At 40.6% G+C, this 21,273-nt stretch overlaps 1 protein-coding gene across 1 annotated transcript in view; it reads left to right on the forward strand.

Moving 5' to 3' along the window:
- Positions 1-20,657, forward strand: part of PITPNC1 (phosphatidylinositol transfer protein cytoplasmic 1) — a 77,054-nt gene extending 56,397 nt beyond the window's left edge. The window contains 5 exon segments of the mRNA XM_014255767.2: positions 1,087-1,182; positions 9,377-9,532; positions 10,346-10,409; positions 16,464-16,715; positions 16,718-20,657. Of these exon segments, the coding sequence (XP_014111242.2) occupies positions 1,087-1,182; positions 9,377-9,532; positions 10,346-10,409; positions 16,464-16,715; positions 16,718-16,776 (627 nt within the window). The 3' untranslated portion in view covers positions 16,777-20,657.
- The last annotated feature ends 616 nt before the right edge of the window (positions 20,658-21,273 follow it).

Raw genomic sequence — 21,273 nt, forward strand, 5'->3', positions numbered from 1 at the left:
ATGTTCTTCCTACCAGCTGGTTCCTGTGTTCACCAGAGTCCATTGCTCTTCTTGAATGCTTTAAATGGGAAGCCCCAATGCTTTCAGAAATAATGAAGTAGCATTTCTGTTACTAAAGAGAGTTGCTGGCATTTTGTATTTTTAACTGTTCCTCTAGAATTTAATTAAATCAAGAGAGCATTCACTGCATATATTTTTTTAAAAAAATAAATATATTTTTGCTTCCTGGAAATGTCAGCTGTAGAACATTGTGCCCCAAAGGAGAAAGCACATTGTGAGCTTATTACTGATCCTGACAGTGGATGCACAAGTTCCCTGAATCTCATGGCACTAATTCATGGTAGCCTTTTAGCTTGGTGCTGTTTCCAGCTCTCAGAATCATGAGGGAAATGTATTGCAGACACAGTGTAAGTCACATGGGTCACTGAGATGCCTAAATAATTAAATTATGGACACAGGCACAGAAGGATACTGCGCTGCAGCTGCAAATGACCTGGATTTTCAAAATATCTCCATCATTCGCCTTGCATAGAACAGGAGGCTTGCTGTCCCAAACGTGGTCCTAAAGGATTGCAATGTGTGTGCATGGATGGATTGGAGAAGTTTGCAGCTCCCACTGAGGCAGTTCAACCAAAATTTTGATTCTCAGTGTAACAAGAAGTCAGACTGACTGTTCCCAGCAAACATGTGCACACTGCTGTAGTCCTTAGAGGGTGAAAATATCCTGAGTCCAGAGAGTCAGGTTTTTTACACAGTGACAGACTCTAGTACAAAGATTGGAGAGCACAATAAAACCAATCCAAATTGTTGACTTTACTGTTTGTAATCAAAGTCTCCATTCCAAAAAAATCCAAGGAAGAACAGCAGTGGGAGCAGGAAGTGCTGAACACGATGTGAATGGTAGGGTGGAGAACGTGACAGTGTTCCTGCAAAAACTCAAGTATTTTACACAAAGCTGTTCAGGCACAAGCCTAAAATACATTCTGTTACATTACAAGGCATTTAAACTGCTTGTAACGGTTATTCCAGGTGGATTTTTTGAGCGTGTTTTTCTGTAACAGCCTTGAATTTCTTTAACTCTTGCAGATTTTTGACAAAGAAGCTAAAGATCTGGAGCGAGAAGTCTGCTTTATTGATATTGCCAGCGATGAGATTCCCGAGCGCTATTACAAGGAATCAGAGGTAAGAGGCAACTTGGCTGTGAAATGAGGTGAGGAAGGGAAGGTAAGAGGCTTTAGAAGAGCCTGGATAGGAATCAGAACCATTTTGTTTTTGTATAAAATCTTGCTGGTCAGTAATATTTCAAGAGCATTTGGTCAGAGGAGAAGCAGACAACAGCCTCTCTGTCTAGATTGCCTGACACTTTTTTTTGCAGATGATTCTTTGAAATGCTTTCCTACCCTTATCAGAACACATCCTGTACCAGACCTTTGGTATTCAGCTGAATTAGTCCAAACTAAAAAAGGCCTTTCCTTTGCATCATGAATCTCAGTGAAGAGTTTGCAGATCTGAGCACTTTTGAACACCCCTGCTGTCCTTACTTGAATCCCACCCTGATCAGTGAGTCCTGCAAAGTTCTGAAGCCCAGCAAAGGACAGATGTGCTGCAGTGACAAGGGGCTGGTGCGCAATTGTTTGAAGGGAACAATGACACAAGACCAAGAGGGACTGAAGCACACTGCAGACTGCAGCAGATCTGCCAAAAAGCATCAATGGCAGCAGGCAGAGTCACTGTGAAAATTCCCTCAGAAATTGCTCCCATGTATATTTGATGGAGCACATCTCTGAAGAGCGTGCTTCTTCTAGGTCAATGCAATTCACTGTTTGAAATCAGCAGCCACCATGCAAATGAAGATGAGGTCTCAATGTTTTAATCTCAGAGTTGATAAATGATGGTTCACAACAAGCAGCTAGAGAGGAATGATCGGATCTATGCTCGCATTTAATTTTGGAGATATGATTTTCCTCTGGAGCCAAGTCTATATTCATAGCTGGCAGTGAGTATGGCAGCTGTTTAACTATCTAAAACGAGACTACATAATCATTTTTAGGATAGAAAGTGAGGACTTGCCAAGGAATATATTTCTATACTATAGGAGACATGATTTTCAGACTAAAAAAGTCGAGTACTTGTTATCTTCCATTTATATAGATCCTATTTTGAATGTTATGTACAGGTCATAAACCAAAACTGAGCCTACAGTAGAATGAAAAGTAATTTTATTACTTTCCTTAGATAATGAAACCCATCTGTTTAGTGCCAAAAATTATATAACACCTCATGAAACAGCTTATTGGTCCCATCATCTTATCTGAGCTCCACGGCTTCTGGCTCCATTTAGGAATGAGCTGCTAATGGAATGGGTCAGCATTTGACTGTTCTTTAAAGAAATCCTGTGAGGTTTTTCATCTCAATCTCTTCACTTCAGAAATTGTAAACACAAAGGTGAAAACCAGTTTTGCAACTTTCCTGCTCATTTTATTAGCCAACTATTAAGCATAATTTCCCTATGATTAATCTCTTGGTACAGAAGAACAGGCTCATCTTAAAGGAGAAAAGCATTTCAGGGTCTTTGTGTTGCTATTTCAAAGACAAATCTGAAGACCTGATTCCAGGCAAAATGGAATTTTATATGGGTTTAAACAACAAAAATAGCCCAGCATCTGTTGTTTTTTTCTGTACTGATGGATGATTTTTCTGTTGACTATCAAATTCTGTTTCAGAATTCATACAGTGCAGTAAGAACACCTTTAGTATTCAACTGTGCACATGCCATAATTGGTAGTGAATTAATAATAGTTGAAAATACTGGGTCTTCCAAAATTTACAAACTATGGGGTTTTTATGTTACCACATGACAAACATGAAGCCAAATTTCCGTTTCTGATGTGGCCTCTTACATAATTTAGAGACTATAAAAAGATTTTTAATGTTCATAAATGTAATTTCCGTCTGTTTTCAACCAGAACAATAATTCTATGCAAATGAGAAAGGGTTTGTGTTTTCCAAATAGCAGCTTCAGATAAACCCAGTTAGTGTAAGCTTTTGAAAGGTATTTTAGTTGCACTAATAACAACAATTTGGCTGCTTTTAGATTATGTAATCTGAACTGATACTAAGTTTAAAGATTGAAAGTGCAGTGCAATCCTCACGATTTAACAATTAGATCCCACAGGATAAATGTTCTGACTCCCATCCAAAAAGACCAATGAGAACAATTTTAACTTCAGGCATGTCAGTAATCTCTTGATTTCAGTGACTCTTTCACAGGCTTAAAATAAAGTAAGTTCTTTATCAGGGTCAGCGTCTTTAGCAGCTTCTAGAAATAAGCTTTAATTTTCTGTATATCCTGACTAAAGCACATTCCTCTTCAATTAAAAATATACTTCAGATTTAACAGCAAATGTCATTATTTAGCTGTAATAATGCATACCAGAGAGTGGTTTAAATAATTAAATGCCTTCACACGCTACTTCCTCTGCATGCTCTGTGCTGGAACTTCTGAGCCTGATGGTAGAAGGACAAAGCCACTGTGTCCTCCCACCTATGATCTAAAAAGTAGTTTTTTGGTTGTCCTGACATGAATCCTAAAAACAGATTCCATTTTCATTTCCATAATAGTGATTCACACATAAAAAGACAAAATGTATAAATAATCCTTGTATGTATAATATTCCATTTGAATTGAACAGCTCATTCTCACTGGTGCTGAGAGAGGAAATGTGTTCCACGAAAATGTCCTGGCTGAAGGGAAAATGATTGAATTCAACTTGGTGCATATTTGCTTTTCTCTCCTTCTAAATATTAACTAAAATTGAAAAGTGAAGAATCCAGTTACCTGGAGGCTTAAGGAGAGCTGTTGCTTCATTGCAGGACACTTTAAGGGAACCTCTACAAGTAATACTGAGGGATGGCTTGAACAGAATCATCCAAGTGATTTGGATTCCTTTGAGGATGAAGGGCTTATCTGGCATTGAGGATTGAAATCACCAGGCAATAGAGAATCAGAAGACAGTTTTGTGAGCTATTACAAACACAGAGTCCAGTTCTATGTGATTTCTGCCTTTGTGGAAGGCTGGAGGAGGTGAAACTGCAGCAATTCAGGTATCCCAAAGGAGGTGACCTCCCTTTAACTTGATGACCATCTACAAACTCCATTGTGAAGTAGCCACATCTTAAATACAAGACTTTTTTAGAAGCGTGTGTCTAATTCTTTATGTTCTAATAACTTTAAACATGAGGTTCCAAATGGAGAAAGGTTGATTCTAGATCCCAGCTAACAAGTTTACCTGTTTGTCTGTAAGGAGCCACAGGTGTTTCCAAACCTGGATGTACATATTGCATTGAGTACAGAATTTTGTATTTCTGTGCAGAGAATGTACCAGCCAGGTAAGAGTACTTGCACATCTTGTGAAGTAATTTCCTTGTGACTTTAGCATCGATGAATATGTATCACCAGCTATATAGACAGATATATTTGTCTGAAACATAGAAAAGAACAAAGCTTAGCTAAGATGAGGAGTGAGGGCCTCCAGTGAATCATTCATGAAATGAAACATTACCGTAGCTGTGAGCTACTGTGCAAAATGTTCAGTGCAAACATATTCAAGTTCTCAGAATTGACAATGTTTCATTTCCTGTTTATAACAAAGTAACAGAGAGCTGGACAAATGGAATGAACTTTTCAGGCTGCTTTTAAGCAGATTCCATGCAGCTGCTGCAGTTTTCTTCTTCCATTGCTGGCTTTTCTCCTTTAGCACAGCTGCTGTGTGATAGGTCCTCCTTAAGCCTGTCCAAGTGCTTTCTGAGTAAGAAAACCTCTGTCACAGCACTAAATGATGGTAGCTGAAATAATCCAGCTGCCTCAGCCCCCAAGTGAGTGTGGGCACTGTGTCAGCACAGGAGTTCAGTGAAGGATATGAAAAGTACGAACATTTCCTTTTTCTTACTCACTTGGTGTGTGAGTTTACAGAAAGGCTGGCTGGATTATCAAATTTTAACACCTCAGAACTGTCCCAATATTTGCAGTTCTTAAGTATTCACCTGGATCTTCCAGAAAATACCCTTTAATGGAAATTCTTTTGAAAGTCCTTAAAAAATTACTCCACATAAATGTCTATGGTAGCATCTTTACATCAATAAATCTTTCCCAAGCCCTGGCTATATAAGCTGAAATCCAGAACCTAGCAACTACAGCTGATGCTGATATGCCAGATGACAGGTATTAAACTCATGATTGGTTCTGAAATTCAAGATCAAACAAAATGGTCTTCAGCATAAAGAGGGAAAAATTATTGCACTTCAAAAGCACCATGATACTGCCATAGGAGTCTGAAAAAATTAATTCAGGCATGAAAACGAAGGAAGGATCTGTTTCAGGGACATCTGGGTACTTCCAGGGAGAGAACAGGATGCGTGGCACAAGCAGGGTGCACTTTCACCTCTGGCAGCAGCTTCAGCCTGGGGACCTTTGCCCATGCTGGAATGGCCACACAAGCAGCAAGGGGAGACAGAAGGGTGACAGGGCTGCCAAGGTGTCCCATGCAGGCTCCCAGCACACACAGGGAGGTGCTGCCAGCTCCAGGGTGCAGTGGCAGCTTCCAATCAGGCCTGGTACCGTGGCAGAGCTGAGGGCAAGTGTGCCAGGCAGATTTGGAGGTTTTCTGTAAACAAATGCATTTCATTATTTAACTCTGAGTACAAAGTAACAGCTCAGAATTAACTTTGAAGAGGCATTGCAACAACCCAGTGCTGTTTGCTTCCTGGAAAGGGCGTTGCCATTCTGTGTCCAATGCCCATGACGTCCGTGAGGAAAGTTAAGTAAATAAATGCTAAATGGTAAATAATAGACTCCATCAATAACCACATTGACTCGTGATCTAAGTAATAAACCCTGGGAGAGTGCTATGTTTGAATCCATATCCCACATACAGAGGCTTTTATTTCATTGTAATTTTACATTTTATTCTCAACTAAGACCAGCTCACGGGTTATGATGTTTCTGCTCTGTTGGCAGAAGTGCTATTTTTAAATCACTCTGCACCTGGCAATAATGTATTGCAAATACAGAGTAGGTTTTGCTCCTCTAGCAGAAGGATTTGCCAGATGGGCTTTCCTAATAAATTGTGTCTGATAAAAGGACAAGAAGGTTATTTAAACAAAAAGATTTTAGCTATGCCATTACATTTAAAACAGATTGAGGATTTTGTCAGTGGATAAATCAAGGGGAAAATAGTGAATAGACACGGTATTCTTTGGATGATGCCTTCTCTAGGAAGAAAGGCATGGGTGTCTGAAAGTAAAAATAAGAAACACACCAAATTAATTATCTAAATAGTAAAATGAAAGTGGGGATAGAGCAAAGTTCAGCTTGCCCAGTTTCTGGTCACAGGAAGAAAAGCTTCAGGTATGTGTGCCTCGAGTGCTGCTGAGAGAAGCAGTGCTGGGTACCAGTATAATTTCCACTTGCTTTTAATGGAAAATTATCAGCCCTGCTTCATTTTTTGTTATAGAAGGACCTTATGTGCCTAACTGCAGAAAGAATTCCAGGTTGTAAGTCTTACTGTGGCAACTTGAACCCATGAGTTAGGCACATAAAATCATTCTTGTCCAAGTTCTCATTAATTTTAGTGGGCTTTGGATCAGGCATTGAGGAGGAAAAGATGAGCAGTCCTGGTCCCACCAAAGTCCTTCTGGCATGGCTATGGTCCATAGCAGAGGCCTGGGAAAGGTGTAAAAATACAGTGGTGAATGTAGAGATTCTTCCCCTAAAGGCTTCCTTGTATGATCCATAGCACAAACAATTGCTGAGACAGAATTTGTGTATTTCTAAAAAAGTCAAGATGTAGTTAAACGTGTAATTTTTTAGCAGCTGGGTTAGATCCCAGGGATATTAGTTTTCCTTACAACAGTTCACCTCTGTCAAACATTTGTGCCCTTTGAGTTGCTGGCCCAGACATCGAATTCTCAAGTTGACTTTGCCCAATGTCACAGTGTGCCTTACATCCCCCTACTTGGCTCTCATGCCAACTCTTTGAGTCTCAGCTTCCTGAGCAAGCACTCAGGAAAGTCTTTAACACCTTGATCTTTCATACAGCAGGCTGGAAATCTGTTCCTCTGAGGTCTGGCTTCCATTCATCAGTCTGTAGTTTTATAGTATCAATATGTTAATGTTTCCAGAGAGGCAGGAATTTCCCTAAGAGCTGTTTGATGTGAGTTGCCCGAGCCACCCATCCTCAGCTGGCTCTTCCCATGGAGCTCTGCAGCCAATTTGTGATTAATCCTCATGTCCTTCAAGAAAAAGGGACAGGATTAAGGGATGCACAGGTGCCATTTCTGGCTGCTGTTAAGGGAATTTGCACCTGGGAGTCGTCATATATCAGATGCATTGCAGTTGGTGGGTGATTTGCCAAGTTCAGAATGATTACCACTCTGTGTCCCCTTGTCTGCTGGGTTAAACTCACCAAACCAAACCAGACCCAACCCATAAAACTGAGCCAAGCAGTGATGCAGGACAGTTTTTCATTATTTCATTTTTGGTTAGAATTTCTTGATACTTGATAACGACTCAAATTGTTTACATTAAATCTCTTTGGACTGCACTGAACTTACTCCATTATAGATATGGTTATCTCTGAAGGATTGTAAAGTTCAACACTCAGAATTATTAAAGTGTGTATCTGAGATGGTGAATCAAGGCAGTGGCTCCATCACACCAGCACTGTGTGTTTGTGTAAGAAACAGCAGACCCTGACTTACAGAAAACTATTTTCCTTTTTAGAGATTCTTATTTCACACTGGAATATTTTGCAGGCATATTTGAAATCATATTTCCTGCAATGATTTCTTTTTTTAAGGAACATCCAACTAGAATGTTACATCTTTCTGAATACTGTGTATTCTTCCCTTTTTTTCTTTTTATTGGTATTATCATTATATTGATTGCTTCAGGCAATGATCAATTATTAAACAACTCTTTCAACCAGAAAATGTGTAGGTCCATCTGTGCTTGAGCTTTGTTGGGTGAGAAGATTGGCAGCAGCCTGTGACCATGAGCTGTGCTGTACAGGGGGGTGTTGCTCTGATAAATGATGACGCTGAACTGTTTTAATGGTGATTTAACATTGAAACCTTATTATACTGTGAGCTCAAAGTCTCCCCTTTGCAAAGCCTGTGTCAGCAATAAAAGCAGTGACTTTCACAGGGAGGAAAGACTATCATCTCATTAGAACTTTGCAGAGAAGCTTTAATGGCAGAGCTTCAGTTTAGGATAAAGCCAGAAGTCAAGACATAACTAAACAGTAGGAAAAATGAATGCTGGTGATACATAAGCTCACACTGAATGAAGCAAATGAAGATCAGACTAGTTACCATTTTTTGTGTTTTTTTCTCCTGATTGTCATTCATTTAATGCATAATTTAAACACTATTTAAGTACACGTTTAACTGCTTTTTTAACAAAGGATCTTCCCAGACCTCAGCACTGGGGAAAGAACACAGCTGAGCACTGCTGGTTACTCTTCAGGACAGATTTTAGAGGCTTCACTATGAATTTTCTGAAATGACATAATTTTCAAGTTCTGACAATCAGTGCTTAACCATAAATTATTTCTATTTACAAGATATAATTAGCAGGATTGGACATAAAGGGAAATAGAATTATACCAATATGGAAAATAGCACTTTCATAGACAAAACTGTATCTTGTACAGATGAAAGTAAACTTTACAAAAATTAACTAATGCCTTTAATGGTTTTATGAAATTATATTGTAATTTCAATGTTGTAGTTCCTTTGATTTCCCAGTTCCTGAAAGAGAAGCAGAATTGGGATTGCTCAATGTTTGCTCATAACTCAGTTATAACCAGAGATGGATGAACTGCAGGAGTTTCCTACTTAGCTTAGGATGAACAAGTTCACTTAAAACTGAAAATGGCATTGTCAGGGTCAGTGTTGAAGTGTCAAAGCTCCAACTGGACACGATTTCAGGAGACAGGCACGGGTGGAAAGTACAAGCAGTTCACACCAAGGGGCAGTGGAAAAACAGGCTCTGAAGAAGCCACTTTTTTTTTTCCCAAAGGCCATAAATAACCCTTGGAATGCACTGTGCTGTAATGACTTGCAATAACAGATCTTCTTATAGCAGAAAATGTCCTGGATGATATGATTGTCAATGCATCTCCAAGAATATGCTGCCATTGATTCACTGCCAGGCTTGGATTTTAGGATATCCTAGTGTATTTTTAAAGTCAATTTCTATTACTTTTTCATAATGTTTATTAGCATGTTTTGTGTCTTATCAAAACTTTTACTTCAGCAAACTGACAAACACAACTTCCCCTCCTGAATTTTCCTGTATGTTTTCTTTGTTTTGCAGGATCCCAAATACTTCAAGTCACAGAAAACTGGGAGAGGCCAATTGAAAGAAGGCTGGAGAGAGACCCATCAGCCAATTATGTGTTCCTACAAACTTGTGACTGTGAAATTTGAAGTCTGGGGACTTCAAACCAGAGTAGAGCAATTTGTACACAAGGTCAGTGAAACAGGAGCTGTTTCTTATCCTTCACATAAGCAGAACTCAAGCACTCCCAGGAATGTGGCTACGGCTGTGGAGAAGCCTGGGAGCTTGGCCCAGTCTGCTCAGGCCTCTCACAAGGTCTGAAGGAGCTGGAGCAGAGCCCAGGGCTTCACTCTGGGTACAAACGTGGAGAAGCCTGGGAGCTTGGCCCAGTCTGCTCAGGCCTCTCACAAGGTCTGAAGGAGCTGGAGCAGAGCCCAGGGCTTCACTCTGGGTACAAACGTGACAAAGCCTGGAGCTGCTCAGGCCTAAGGTTGAGAAAAACTATCAACAACATTTTCAGTGCTGTGACCAATATATGAGCTGAAGTATTTCTGAGTATACAGGGGTCCCATACACATAGCATGTGAGGTGAAGAATTCTTTAGGAAGAGATAGTGGGAAAGTTTTCCAGTCAATCTATGAAAAAATCAATTGATAAATAGCATAACTACAATGTGATGCAATTTTTCATAGTATTGACCTTCTACATGTTTGAAAAACAGAAGGGAAAAGAAGAGATCCAGAATGTCTAACTGGCCAAAGATTAGTGGAATCTGTATTTCCAGATATGTCACATTCCCAAATGGATTCCCATGCTAGTCAAAGCCATGATTCAGTGTTGGCAACAGACCCACTTGCAGTGGGAAGCTGGACTAGGAGCCTTTACAGCCAGCATGGCTCTTTAGACACAAAACTGTCAGAGGGTTTCTCACTTTGAATCATGTTGAAAGACACAGATGAGATGTTATGTTGCTGCTGAGGCCTTTAACCCTTTCCTTGTTTGCAGGTGGTCAGAGATATCCTCCTGATCGGTCACCGGCAGGCGTTTGCTTGGGTGGATGAGTGGTATGGTGAGTGTCCTCCAGAACCAGCCCCTTTCAAAGGGCTGGTGCAAAGCCTGAGACAATTAAAAGCAGGTTTCCATTTGATTTCATAGATCATTGGGTCCTAGTCTGAGTTGTTAAGGGAGGAGATGGAACCATGTTAAAGATCATCTCCTCCCACCCCCTTCCCTGGGCAGGGACACCTTGGTTGCCCCAAGCCCCATCCACCCTGGCCTTGGACACTTCGAGGGATGCTGGATTTAGGCAGCAGGCAGAACCCAGGGATGCCTTTCCATCCCAGCATGTAGTGGACCTGCACCAGCGCAGGAGTCATCTGTATGGAGAACCTCATGCAGGTTTGAAGAAAGCTTCTTCTTAAGGCTGCCTCAACTTGCAGCCATTTCCATACTGCAGACTCCTAAGGCCTCTGATCCAACACATTGCCAGCTTTTAAAGAAAGTTTTAAACTATTGATATGGATTGTTATGATTCCAAAAAGTGTTGGGAATGCATGAGCCAGCTGTGGGAATAGGGGCACTTCCAGCAGGACAAAGCAATCTGAATGGCAAACCAGCCAATCCCATTGTCTAGAAACAGCTCACTGGGTTTGTACCTTTTACATGCATTTTCTGTAAGACATATCCATAATCACAGCTATTCTTGAAACAGGTTCTGAGACAGACCTGTAACGTATCATGGGAATCTGGCAATGGATTTAGAATGTTCATTTAGGCCATCCTCAAGCTTCAGGAAACACCAATTTGGGCATTTGGTGGGTGAGGAACACCTCTCTCATCAGAGCTCAGAGCCATTGTGCATTGCTCAGGAACGGTCACTGCTGCAGACACATCTCAGAGGTGTCACAGCCCTGCACTGGAATTTAACCACGGGCTCATTGTTTGGAAATGGAGAAAAAAATGCTTTTGAAATCACAGTGTTCTTATAAATTTAATACTGCATGAAAATCTTGTGCTGTAATCGTCATAAAAATACTGAAACTGCTAAAAATACCTTTTTCTATTGGAATACCTGTAAACTAGTAAGAGAATTTTATATCCAGTGAGAGAATTCTCCAGAGCTATTTTATTTTTTTTATTTTAGATTTGTTTCTTATTTTACCTGAAATAGAGCAATCCATTCTTTTTCCTGTACCAAGTCAGGGAAACTGGTAACTTTAAATAAAACAGCCTGACTTCATGTAAAAATTGAGCCCATAAATTTGCTCCCAGTCTACCCAAAATATCCATGGAGTGAGAGATGGAGAATGTTACTGAGGAGCAAAGTGTCAGCTGCACTTTAGCAGAGTTACTGATAATGACAACAAATGAATTGCCATGAAGTTAAACATACCAAATAGGTTTAGCTCAAAAATGCTTCACTGTAGATTTTCCCCTCCTAAGTCTGAAATCTCCCTATCAAAAATACTCTTTCCACAAATGAAATATTGTGATACACAATTATCTTGTGGATTTTTACTGTCGGTGAGCCTTTTTACTAATTATTATAATGTATTTTTAAGAGTTTAATTATCAGCCTAAGTACAAAATCTAAAAAAACTGGGCTTAATAAAATAGATAAAATAATCTAGCATCAAAATTATAATTTTTAAATGTCTATTAACCTCTTTTAAAATGAAAGTTTGAGAAAGACCTGGAGATGATGATAGCTAAACTGAACCAAATAATCAGTGTAATAAACAATGTGTTATGTTAATGTCTGGTTGCTGTTGCTGAACCTGTAAGTATGAATATGTTTTGTCATTTAATTTACTAAACTATATTTAGCCTTATTATTAAGAAATTCTATTTTCTCAGTGTTACTTACTAATAAAGAGCATGTTCTCTGCTTGGCAAAGTGCATCCCAGCATGCTACTGACACGGCTTCTGAGCTTGTTTCTCATTCCAGATAACAGTAAAAGACTGAAAGAGTACGAGTTAGGGGTATTCCATGTTTCCTTTGGATCAAAATTTTAGACTGTATTTCTTTTTACTGATGAATTATGACATTGTGCTGCCACTACAACAGCTGAAGTTGTATCTTGCCTTAAAAGCTGCCTCGTAAAATGTAGCAGGAGCCTCCCAGCACAGAACAAGGAGTGGGGTGATACAAGTATTCCCAAATTCCAGTGGCATGTTGTAAACTTGAGGAAAATGGCAGCCTTGAGAGCAGATCACAGTGCATGGCCAAAGGGGCACCCATTTGCAAGCAGACTGTGCTAATAAAATACTCTTCAGTGTGTTGAGTACAAAGTTGATGGCTGTTTTTACGAGGCTCTGAAGTTACCAAAGTAAAGAACAGACCAAACTCTGACTTGCTCCTGCTCTGACTCCTCACTCCCCAGTGGATTTATGGAAAGCATGGGAATACTCAGGAGAGTCCCAGGTCACTTTTTGGATTCTTTATGTTTTTGCTGGAGTTGTGGTTGATGACAAATCCTGTTAAAGGTGTTAACCTTTGCCTGGTGTTCCACGGCACCTGACAGGCTGTGCTGGGTGGACACCCCCAGCCAGGCTGGGCAGTGCTCAGTGATCCTCCTGGGGGGATCAGCCTCATTTGTGGGATATTTCTAATTTTCATCATTCATTCAATTGCTCGAGGCTACACAACCATTAACATAGTCACTATTAATTCACTAACCAGTTTAATTGTTAGTTTCTGGAATCTAAACTGGTGTGGGCTCTAACACTAAGGGTTTTGCTGGTTATGAGATATAGAATGCAAAGTTAACAAAAACTCTTTTTGCAAGTGCTGGAAAGGTAAGTAAATATTTATAATATTTCTGTATCTATCCTTTATTCCAAAGGATCTTCTAAAATCTCTTTAGAAGATCTTGGCCTTTGCCAAGGCCTGCACTTCAGTACTTCCTGCCTACCTTACATTACACAGATACTCCTAAACAATTTCCACTCCTTCCTGTTCTCTGACTCCCTTTGACTTAACCTCGCACCTTCCTTGGCTGACACAACTACCTTTATGAGGCAATTTTCATAAAGCTAGTTGCTCCTTGCTTTTTAAAAATCCTTAGTTGGCTTCTGCTGAAAGACTTTGTGTTCCTAGAACCTTCTCCTTAGGGAAAAAAAAAAAAAAGTTTGCACTGAATCAATGGAAAATGCCAACAATTTTGGACTTTTTACAGATATGACTATGGATGATGTTCGAGAATACGAGAAAAATATGCATGAAAAAACCAACATTAAAGTTTGCAACCAACATTCATCTACTGTGGATGAAATAGAGAGCCATGCCAAAGCAAGAGTATGTCAATTTTTAAAACATATCGCCCATCCTCAGCCAATACACCTGCACAGACCAGAAAAGAGCAACTAATTGTCAATCAGTCCGTAGAATTTTGGGGAGATTTTGCTTCCATAAGAACAGAATCTTTCTCCATGAAGTACAATCCTGCCTTTGGTTTGCACTGTAACCCTGCCAGTTATGTAAAGGAGGGTGGGGTTGGGTTCATATACAGCTCCCTGGCTTCCAGGAAAGCACAGCACTCAAATTTCAGTTGGATGCATAAAGAGGAAGTTAAAGAGGATTTTTACTTTCTATTCTTTGAATAGTTAAAAAATGTAGGGGTTCACAGTGGTCCAGTCAAAAAGCCAAGAACATGGGGAGTGGAAAACTTCCATGGGACTCACAAAATTCTTTGTTTCACCAGGAAAAAAATCTAATGAGTTATTCAATCTTTTCAAGGTAACTTTAATGTTACCATCATTGATTAGCTACCAACAAGGTGGGAAGTATTTTCAGAAACATGTAACAGTGGTTTGTGGAAAAGGGCAGATTTCTCTGTAGGTTCTCTGGTTCAAATTCTGGAGATTTCATTAAGTACTTCATTACCTAATTTGGGCCCCACAAGTAGAGGCCTAAAATTAGAGATTGATACTCTCTGCATATAGAGAAGACGCAGTGGCCTTTGCTCCTGAAATGTCATTATTCCTTTATTTCTGCTAATGGTGCTGTGGAACTCAGTGCTGGCTTTAGTCATGCTATCATTGTGGGGCAAGGCTTGAAGGGTTTCAAGTCTTTCCTTGGCTTTTGCTCAGTGCCAGCCGTCCCCAGCCTGAGGAGATCTTGTCTGTGTAGTCCCTGGGAAGGAAATTCTTGTGGTTGTGACACAGCAGCTTCACTGACATCAAGGTTACTCCTTAGTAAAGAATGAGTTCGGATTTTGGCTCTACACTTCAGGACTTGGTTCTGAATGAAGTCTGCCACCTGTAGTCTCCATGTGGAAAAATTGTCATTGAGGTCAGAACAGAAGTTGTTATTAATGAAAAGGAAAAAGTGAATCTGAGTCTTTCTAGCTCAGTTTAAGGACTCTTTCCTTGAGTGTACAATGCAAATATCACATATCACAGCAGAAGGAAATTAAAGCAAATATAAGGTAAAAAGTAGAAGTCAATTGAAGTGTTTAATGTCTGAATTGAAAATGAATAGTCTTGGAGGCTCCACTCAGCAAGACTTCACTTCAAAGGACAGTGCACCAAGAAACCTTCCTGTTCCCTTCATTTGTCCAAGACAGCTTTTGGTTCATGTCGTACAGAATTCCTCAAAATCCTTGTGATTTCAGGGGGATTTGGGACACTTCAAGTGCAGAAATGCTCACCCACTGTCACAGGGTGTGAAACAAAGTGTAAATCAGCAAAACAGGTTGAAACCTTTCTCCAACACGAGTAGGTATAGTTCCCCTGGAACCATCTGTTTATTGCCAGCACTTCTGTCAGATCTGAAACAGGAGTCGTTCTCACTCCTAATGAGTGTCAGTGTGGGCTGGAAAGGTCCCTGGAATGTGGTGCAGGAGGAGCGAAGGCAGCAGGCACCATGCACGCTTTTGTTGATTTAATGTGATGTTGGAACACAACAAAAAGCTGCTTTGACAGCCAAGGTTGCACATGTGTGCAGCTGGGATGGGCTAAAAAGCATCAGTGCCCTGAAGGACAGGGATTTTTCACATGTTTGGTAATTCCCCACTGCCAGTCCTGTGCTTCAGACACTCGAATATATGAGACTTCTTAATTTATTAAAAAACTGCCGGTTTTATATTTCTAGGTTTTTGAGCTTTTGTGGCTCAAAGAATCTATAAATGGTCTAATGAAATACTTCAAATTTATGAATTTAACTTGACATTCAGCAAAAATCTTAACATTGCCTTCAGTTGGCTCGGTGGGCGTCTTGCAGGCGCTGCAGGCATGGAGCAGCAGGTTCCAGAAGAGCCTTGCTGATTTTCTGCTCAACTTCCCAGTTTGTAGCAGATGTCATTCCCTCGGGATTGCACGGGAGCTTTTGCAGGGCTGGGATCGCGCTGCCCTCTTGTGGGACACCTCTGGCACCTCAGGACACGGCCCGGGCACCCGGCTTTCCATTCCCAAGGGCTTTCATCTCTCGTTTGCCCGCGTTTGGCAGCGAGCTGAGAGCAGTGGATTTGCCACTTGCCCACCGGGGTTTCAGTGCAGATTCCGGATGGAAAGTTGGGAAGCGCGGCTTGGAATCTTGTGGCTCTGTCAAGTGAGAGAGAATCCTTTAGGCTTTATCAGTGGAAAGGCAAAACAAGCTCGGTCCTGTGCATGAAGCCGCAGCTACAAGTCAATGGAAGGAGAGAGAATTTTCCATCCCTTGGTAATTACAGCAGGTGAACAAACCGTGACAACCCTTTGCCCACTTGGGCTCGTAATCTAAATGAAAAATTTAAAAGCCCTTTCAGTCGTATTTTGTTTGGAGTTCTGAAAAATGCTGCCTGCTGACTGTATCTAAATGTACTCTTCAGTTGCCTGTGGAATAGCTGGATTTTCCCAGCAATTACTGAGGCAGCAATCTTTATTCAGTCAGACCCAGGTAGAGGAACCATTAGTACGTGATTAATGTACTTAAAACTTTGTTTCTTTTACATTGTGCTCATTGTGCTCCAGTCAGTGCCTTACAATGGGGAGGCATTCATGTGGAGAATCACTTAATGAGATGCATGATAAGCAATCATTCCCTGATTTAGGATTTGGATGGAAGTAGTTTAACTGAGTTAATGAAATGATTATTTGAAATTATTCTAACATGCCTTTGTCTTTCGTTCCTTCTTATTGAAGACATGACAATGGATGAAGTCCGAGAGTTTGAACGAGCCACTCAGGAAGCTACCAACAAGAAGATCGGGATTTTCCCACCTGCAATATCTATCTCTAACATTTCCATGCCTTCCTCAACCCGCAGTGCTCCATCTAGTGCTCCATCAACTCCTCTCTCCACAGATGCTCCTGATTTCCTAACAGTTCCCAAAGATCGGCCTCGGAAAAAGTCTGCTCCAGAAACTCTCACTCTTCCAGATCCATCCAAAAAAACCTTTTAAATTAACCCTGCATGCTTCCTCCTGATAAGCCATGTCTGCCACAGCAAGAGTGACATAACTCAGTTGCTACAAAGGTCGTGGTGGTTTGTTGGTTGGTTTTTTTGTTTGTTTCAAATAATCTTTCCAGTGTGGAAAGATGATTCCTTTCTTCAGACCTGATCCTTAAAACCTTCTGAAAAAGTGCATGCAAGAGAAAGTAGTTTATATATTCCTAAAGTAGTGTTTCAAGCCATATGGTGCATCTTACTGACATCAATGGAACAGTCTGAGGGGATGCTATAAACGAAAACCAATCTTTCTGTAGCAGTATTCTGCCTGCAAACCCTCATCTAGGTCACAGCATTTATAATTAGGAGTAGATATTAAGTAAATCTGCCAAGGACTTCTGAGGCAAATTAGTGCCAACTAGAATGCAGGGTTAACAGAAAAAAAACCCTCCCATTTTCTTCTTTTATAACCAATTTTAAAATCTTTCCCACTCTCAGGCTTCTCCTGTGTGTTCATTAACCTGTAGCTCATTGTACTTGAACACCAACAGATCCACATTTCGCTTAATATGACTCAGGATTTGGGGCCTAAAACACAAAACACAAATATTTTCAAACCTAAAATATCACTGTATCAAAGCCCCAGTTGTAATTAATTATACTGACTTTGAGGCCATTGAACTATTTCTACCTTGCACAGAATTTGTAAAAGGAATCACCTATTTCTTGTAGATAATGTATTTTACTAGCTCTCCCCTGTCCTTTTGTGAGCTCAGAGTGTTGGTGTTCATCAGTGGTGTTCTGTGACATTGAGAAAAGCAGCTGAATTGTGCCAGTTAAGAAACAAAAGCAATGAATTCTATCTTTTCCTCGCTGGAAGAAGAGTGGTAGTTAGGCTGGGAGACCTTGAATGTAAAAAGAAGAAAACAGGACACTCCTTTTTCTTCCCTGCCTCACATCTTTGGTAAACAGAACAATCAGATAGAGCTGGGTCCAGGCACTGCCTCGTTTGGGGAAGGGGGACAAAATCAGTCACTTCAAAAAGCAGAGAAATTGTGGGTGATGTTAAGGAGCCAGAAGTGTTCTTCCTGGTCTGTGTGTGAAATCACTCTTCAATCTCAGGAATTCAATTGTAGACAAGGATGTTTCCCAGAGGGAAGTGTAGACAGTGGAAGAAGGAGAAAAATGAATTGCAGGAGTGGTCTCTTCCTTCCTCTTCAAAGCATGAACTGGGTGAGACCCTTTCCCTGCTGCCCCCGCTTTGGGGCACTTTGCTCTCTTCCACAAAAGCTGTTGTTCCGTGGCTGCTGCAGTTCCTGTCTCTTGGTGACATCAATGAGCCACTGTTAAGTCCCAGGGAATGACAGCTCCTACCTGAATTATGATCCCAGTGGAGGGATACTTTGTGCCACCACTGATGGTTCATGGATTGAGAAATAAAGAGACTTCTCCTGAGCTGAGCTGTCACTGAATATTGAACACCCAGTTTGGGGGTGCCCAAGCCTGGGCACAGTGGCTGAAATGCACAGAGCTCCTCACTGGCTGCAGCTGCAGCACAAGTTTTGTGGAATGTGTGGTATTTAGGGGGATGTTTTGGGAGCAGAAGTAATGCCACTGCCAACCTGCACTGAAACAAGTGTTCATTTGTCTGATAGTGAAAATCCTGCAGCCAGCAAAATCCAGGAGCTCTCTGTGAGTTTGCTGTGGTCTGACTTCCTGCATTCTCCCATGTCCCATCCATGCTTGGCTTTACTTTTCTTCCCAGAGCTGGTAATTCCAAGTCACTGGTGACCTGACAGTGATGCTGTTTTGTTTAAAAAGAAGTCGCAGTAATACTGAAAACAAAACTTCCCTACGTTGGTTTATGATTTCAGCTTAATAAGGGTGCACATTATGGAATCATAGGATCAAGTGTAATGTTTTCATTGTCATTATTGATTTAGTATCAAGATTGGAACATTGGCAGCAAAGGGAAAGCATTGTTTGGTTGTTTTCTCATTGCCTGACTTTGGCCTATACCAAAGTAGTTCAGATTTGCTCCACCTGAAAATCTGTTTCAATGGATTTTTAATTTGTCTAAGACAAATTTGCTCAGCTCTATTCAGTGTCCTGGTGCTCACACGTGACTGTTTCTATTCACATTTTGGAATCTGGGTTTGACACAGATTATTAGACCACAGCAGTCCCATCTTTACTGGTGTTTAACTGATTGATTTCCAACACATTGATCCTGATATGAAGTCGGTTTGGGGATAAGTCATTTGTGAAAATCATTAGCCTACCTGAACAGGACAGGTTTGAATATCTGCGTGGCAGAGATGTAAGAGAGAGACAGGATCCCCCTGCTGTGCCCGGTTTCAGTGTCCCCACGCTGGACTCACCCCTGGCAGGGTCAGGAGCAGCCTCTGCCTCGCGCTGCTGCCCCATCAAAGCCAGTTCAAGGATCTGTAATGTGTCCCTGCTTTGGGTAAGAATACCCCAGGTTTTCACTGATTGTGGAAGTACCCAGGGCTGAGTTCTGCCTTGCTTTACCCGGAAGTCATCACCCATCTGGTCAATATGATCTTTAAATGCCTTTTTCTGTTTGGTTGGCTGCTATTTAGGGTAAGATAGCTTTTTTTTTTAGAATATTCCCAGCAGGCACATGAAATGAAATGAGAAGGAAGGTCTGAGTATTTCAGTGTAGCACCTTGAGGAGAAAGGGTTGTTTTCAGTACTGATTTTTCCCTTTCTGTTGTAGTTTCAGACACATTTATTAGGATTAAAATAGAGAGTTTTGCAGGTGTTCCTCACTTTGTTTGCAAAAAAGAATGCTGTGATTATGTACTGAGTACAGCCTCAGAGCATGGTGAACACAGCCGTGTTCCTCTTTGCCACAGTGACAAGAATTCCATGATGGAGCTCTGCTAGGACTTGGCAAGGAATTTTTTATTAAGAAGAATACAGTTCAGAGCAAAAATCGTGATGAGTTTGTTCAGGTTTCTATAAAAACCCTCCAGGCTTTGCTTGTACTTTTGTGTATTTTGGATAGAACAATCATTACAAAACAACTGGCAATTCAGTGCAGCTTCAGAAGGGTCAATCTCCTAAAAAAATCAAAAAGGGAGGGATCAACAAAAGCTGTGAGGAGCAGCACATTCCTGAAACACGTACCTAATGGGATTTCTTATGAATGTAATGGTTTATTTTGTAAAGGACTGGATAAATCCTATGGAAAGAAACTATTTGACTTTGTTCTTTGACATTTTGATTATTCTGGAAGGTGATTTTGTGACATCTAGTAGCCAATTTGCATTAATTGCTGCTGTAGAGACTTTGAAACTGAAATATTTGTTCCTTGAATTTCAGTTTGTAACAAGACCGCTATACTTTGCTAAAACTGCTTTGAAGCTTGCTGCACTATAACTTCAAAACAATGTGTTATCCTTTGAAATAAGCCAAATGTATATGCTTTTTATGAATTAGTGAGTGCAGTAAGAAAGAATTCAAGCTCTTGTCAATACGAGATTTTCTGTTGCCATTGTTTGGACTTGGTTTTCTATGTGTAAGTTAAAATTGCTAAATAAGTCTAACAATGTTTTGCTTTAAATGAACAGCATGGTCATTGAATTATGATCTCCTGTAGTTTTGTGGTGTCACTAAAACAGGTTTTATTGGTTTATTTCATTTCTGTGATAATTCCACATGATTCTGTTATGTCCAGTAATTAATTTCTTTTATTTAGAGCACTGATGGCAACATCAGGCAATGCATCACCACCATCACAGAAGGACCAAGTCTTGATTTGCTCTGCACATTCGATAGTGCAAGGCTCAGCAGGAGAATTTGACTGTAATTTTTCTCATATCACTTAGTTTCTGGTTTTTTCCGAGTTATTTATTATTTTTAATATTGTATTTTTCGTTGCATTTTGTTGTAAATAAACTACCAACAACTATTCTTTACAACGGTGGCTGTTTCCTCTTACTGCATCTCTTGTAGGCAGGAACCTCCTCATTAACATGTACCATTGACATTTCTAGCCCAGCTCTGCAAGTCATTTCCTCAAAATTAAATAGCACAAAGAATTAGCTTTGTGAGGAAAATTTAAAGCACTTCCAGCCTCTCCTGGGTTCTGTTGTGCCCCAGCTCTGTAAAGGTTTTACCGGAGCAGGTGCCCCATCAGTCTGGCATTAGCCCATTCACTTGTAAATGACCATTTGCTTGACAAGGAAGTTTTTCAGTGGGGAATCGAATTCTTTATGCGGGATTTGGCAGCTCAGTGTTGTACCAAATAACTGGAAAATACTGGAAAAGAGACCACTCGAATCCTCTTAGGCTCGTCTCCAAGTCAGTTAATTTTAGCCAACAGAAATTTCCCTTGCACAACGATTCTTTACAAGCTTTTACAGAGACTTTCTCCATAGAAACGAAGCTTTCCCTGCTCCAGAGGAACTGCAGCGCTCTTTCAGGAGGGAAAAGCTTCAGAGCAGCGTGGGACAGTGCAGGGGGAACAACGAGGGGACTGGAAAGGTTTTTAATTTGAAATCGCACGGCGCAAAGGGGACAGAGGCGGCGCAGCCC

Source organism: Pseudopodoces humilis, chromosome 21, assembly GCF_049639895.1.
Source record: "Pseudopodoces humilis isolate 2021_Gansu_Grassland_sample_001 chromosome 21, ASM4963989v1, whole genome shotgun sequence".
NCBI classification, from domain to species: Eukaryota; Metazoa; Chordata; class Aves; order Passeriformes; family Paridae; genus Pseudopodoces; species Pseudopodoces humilis.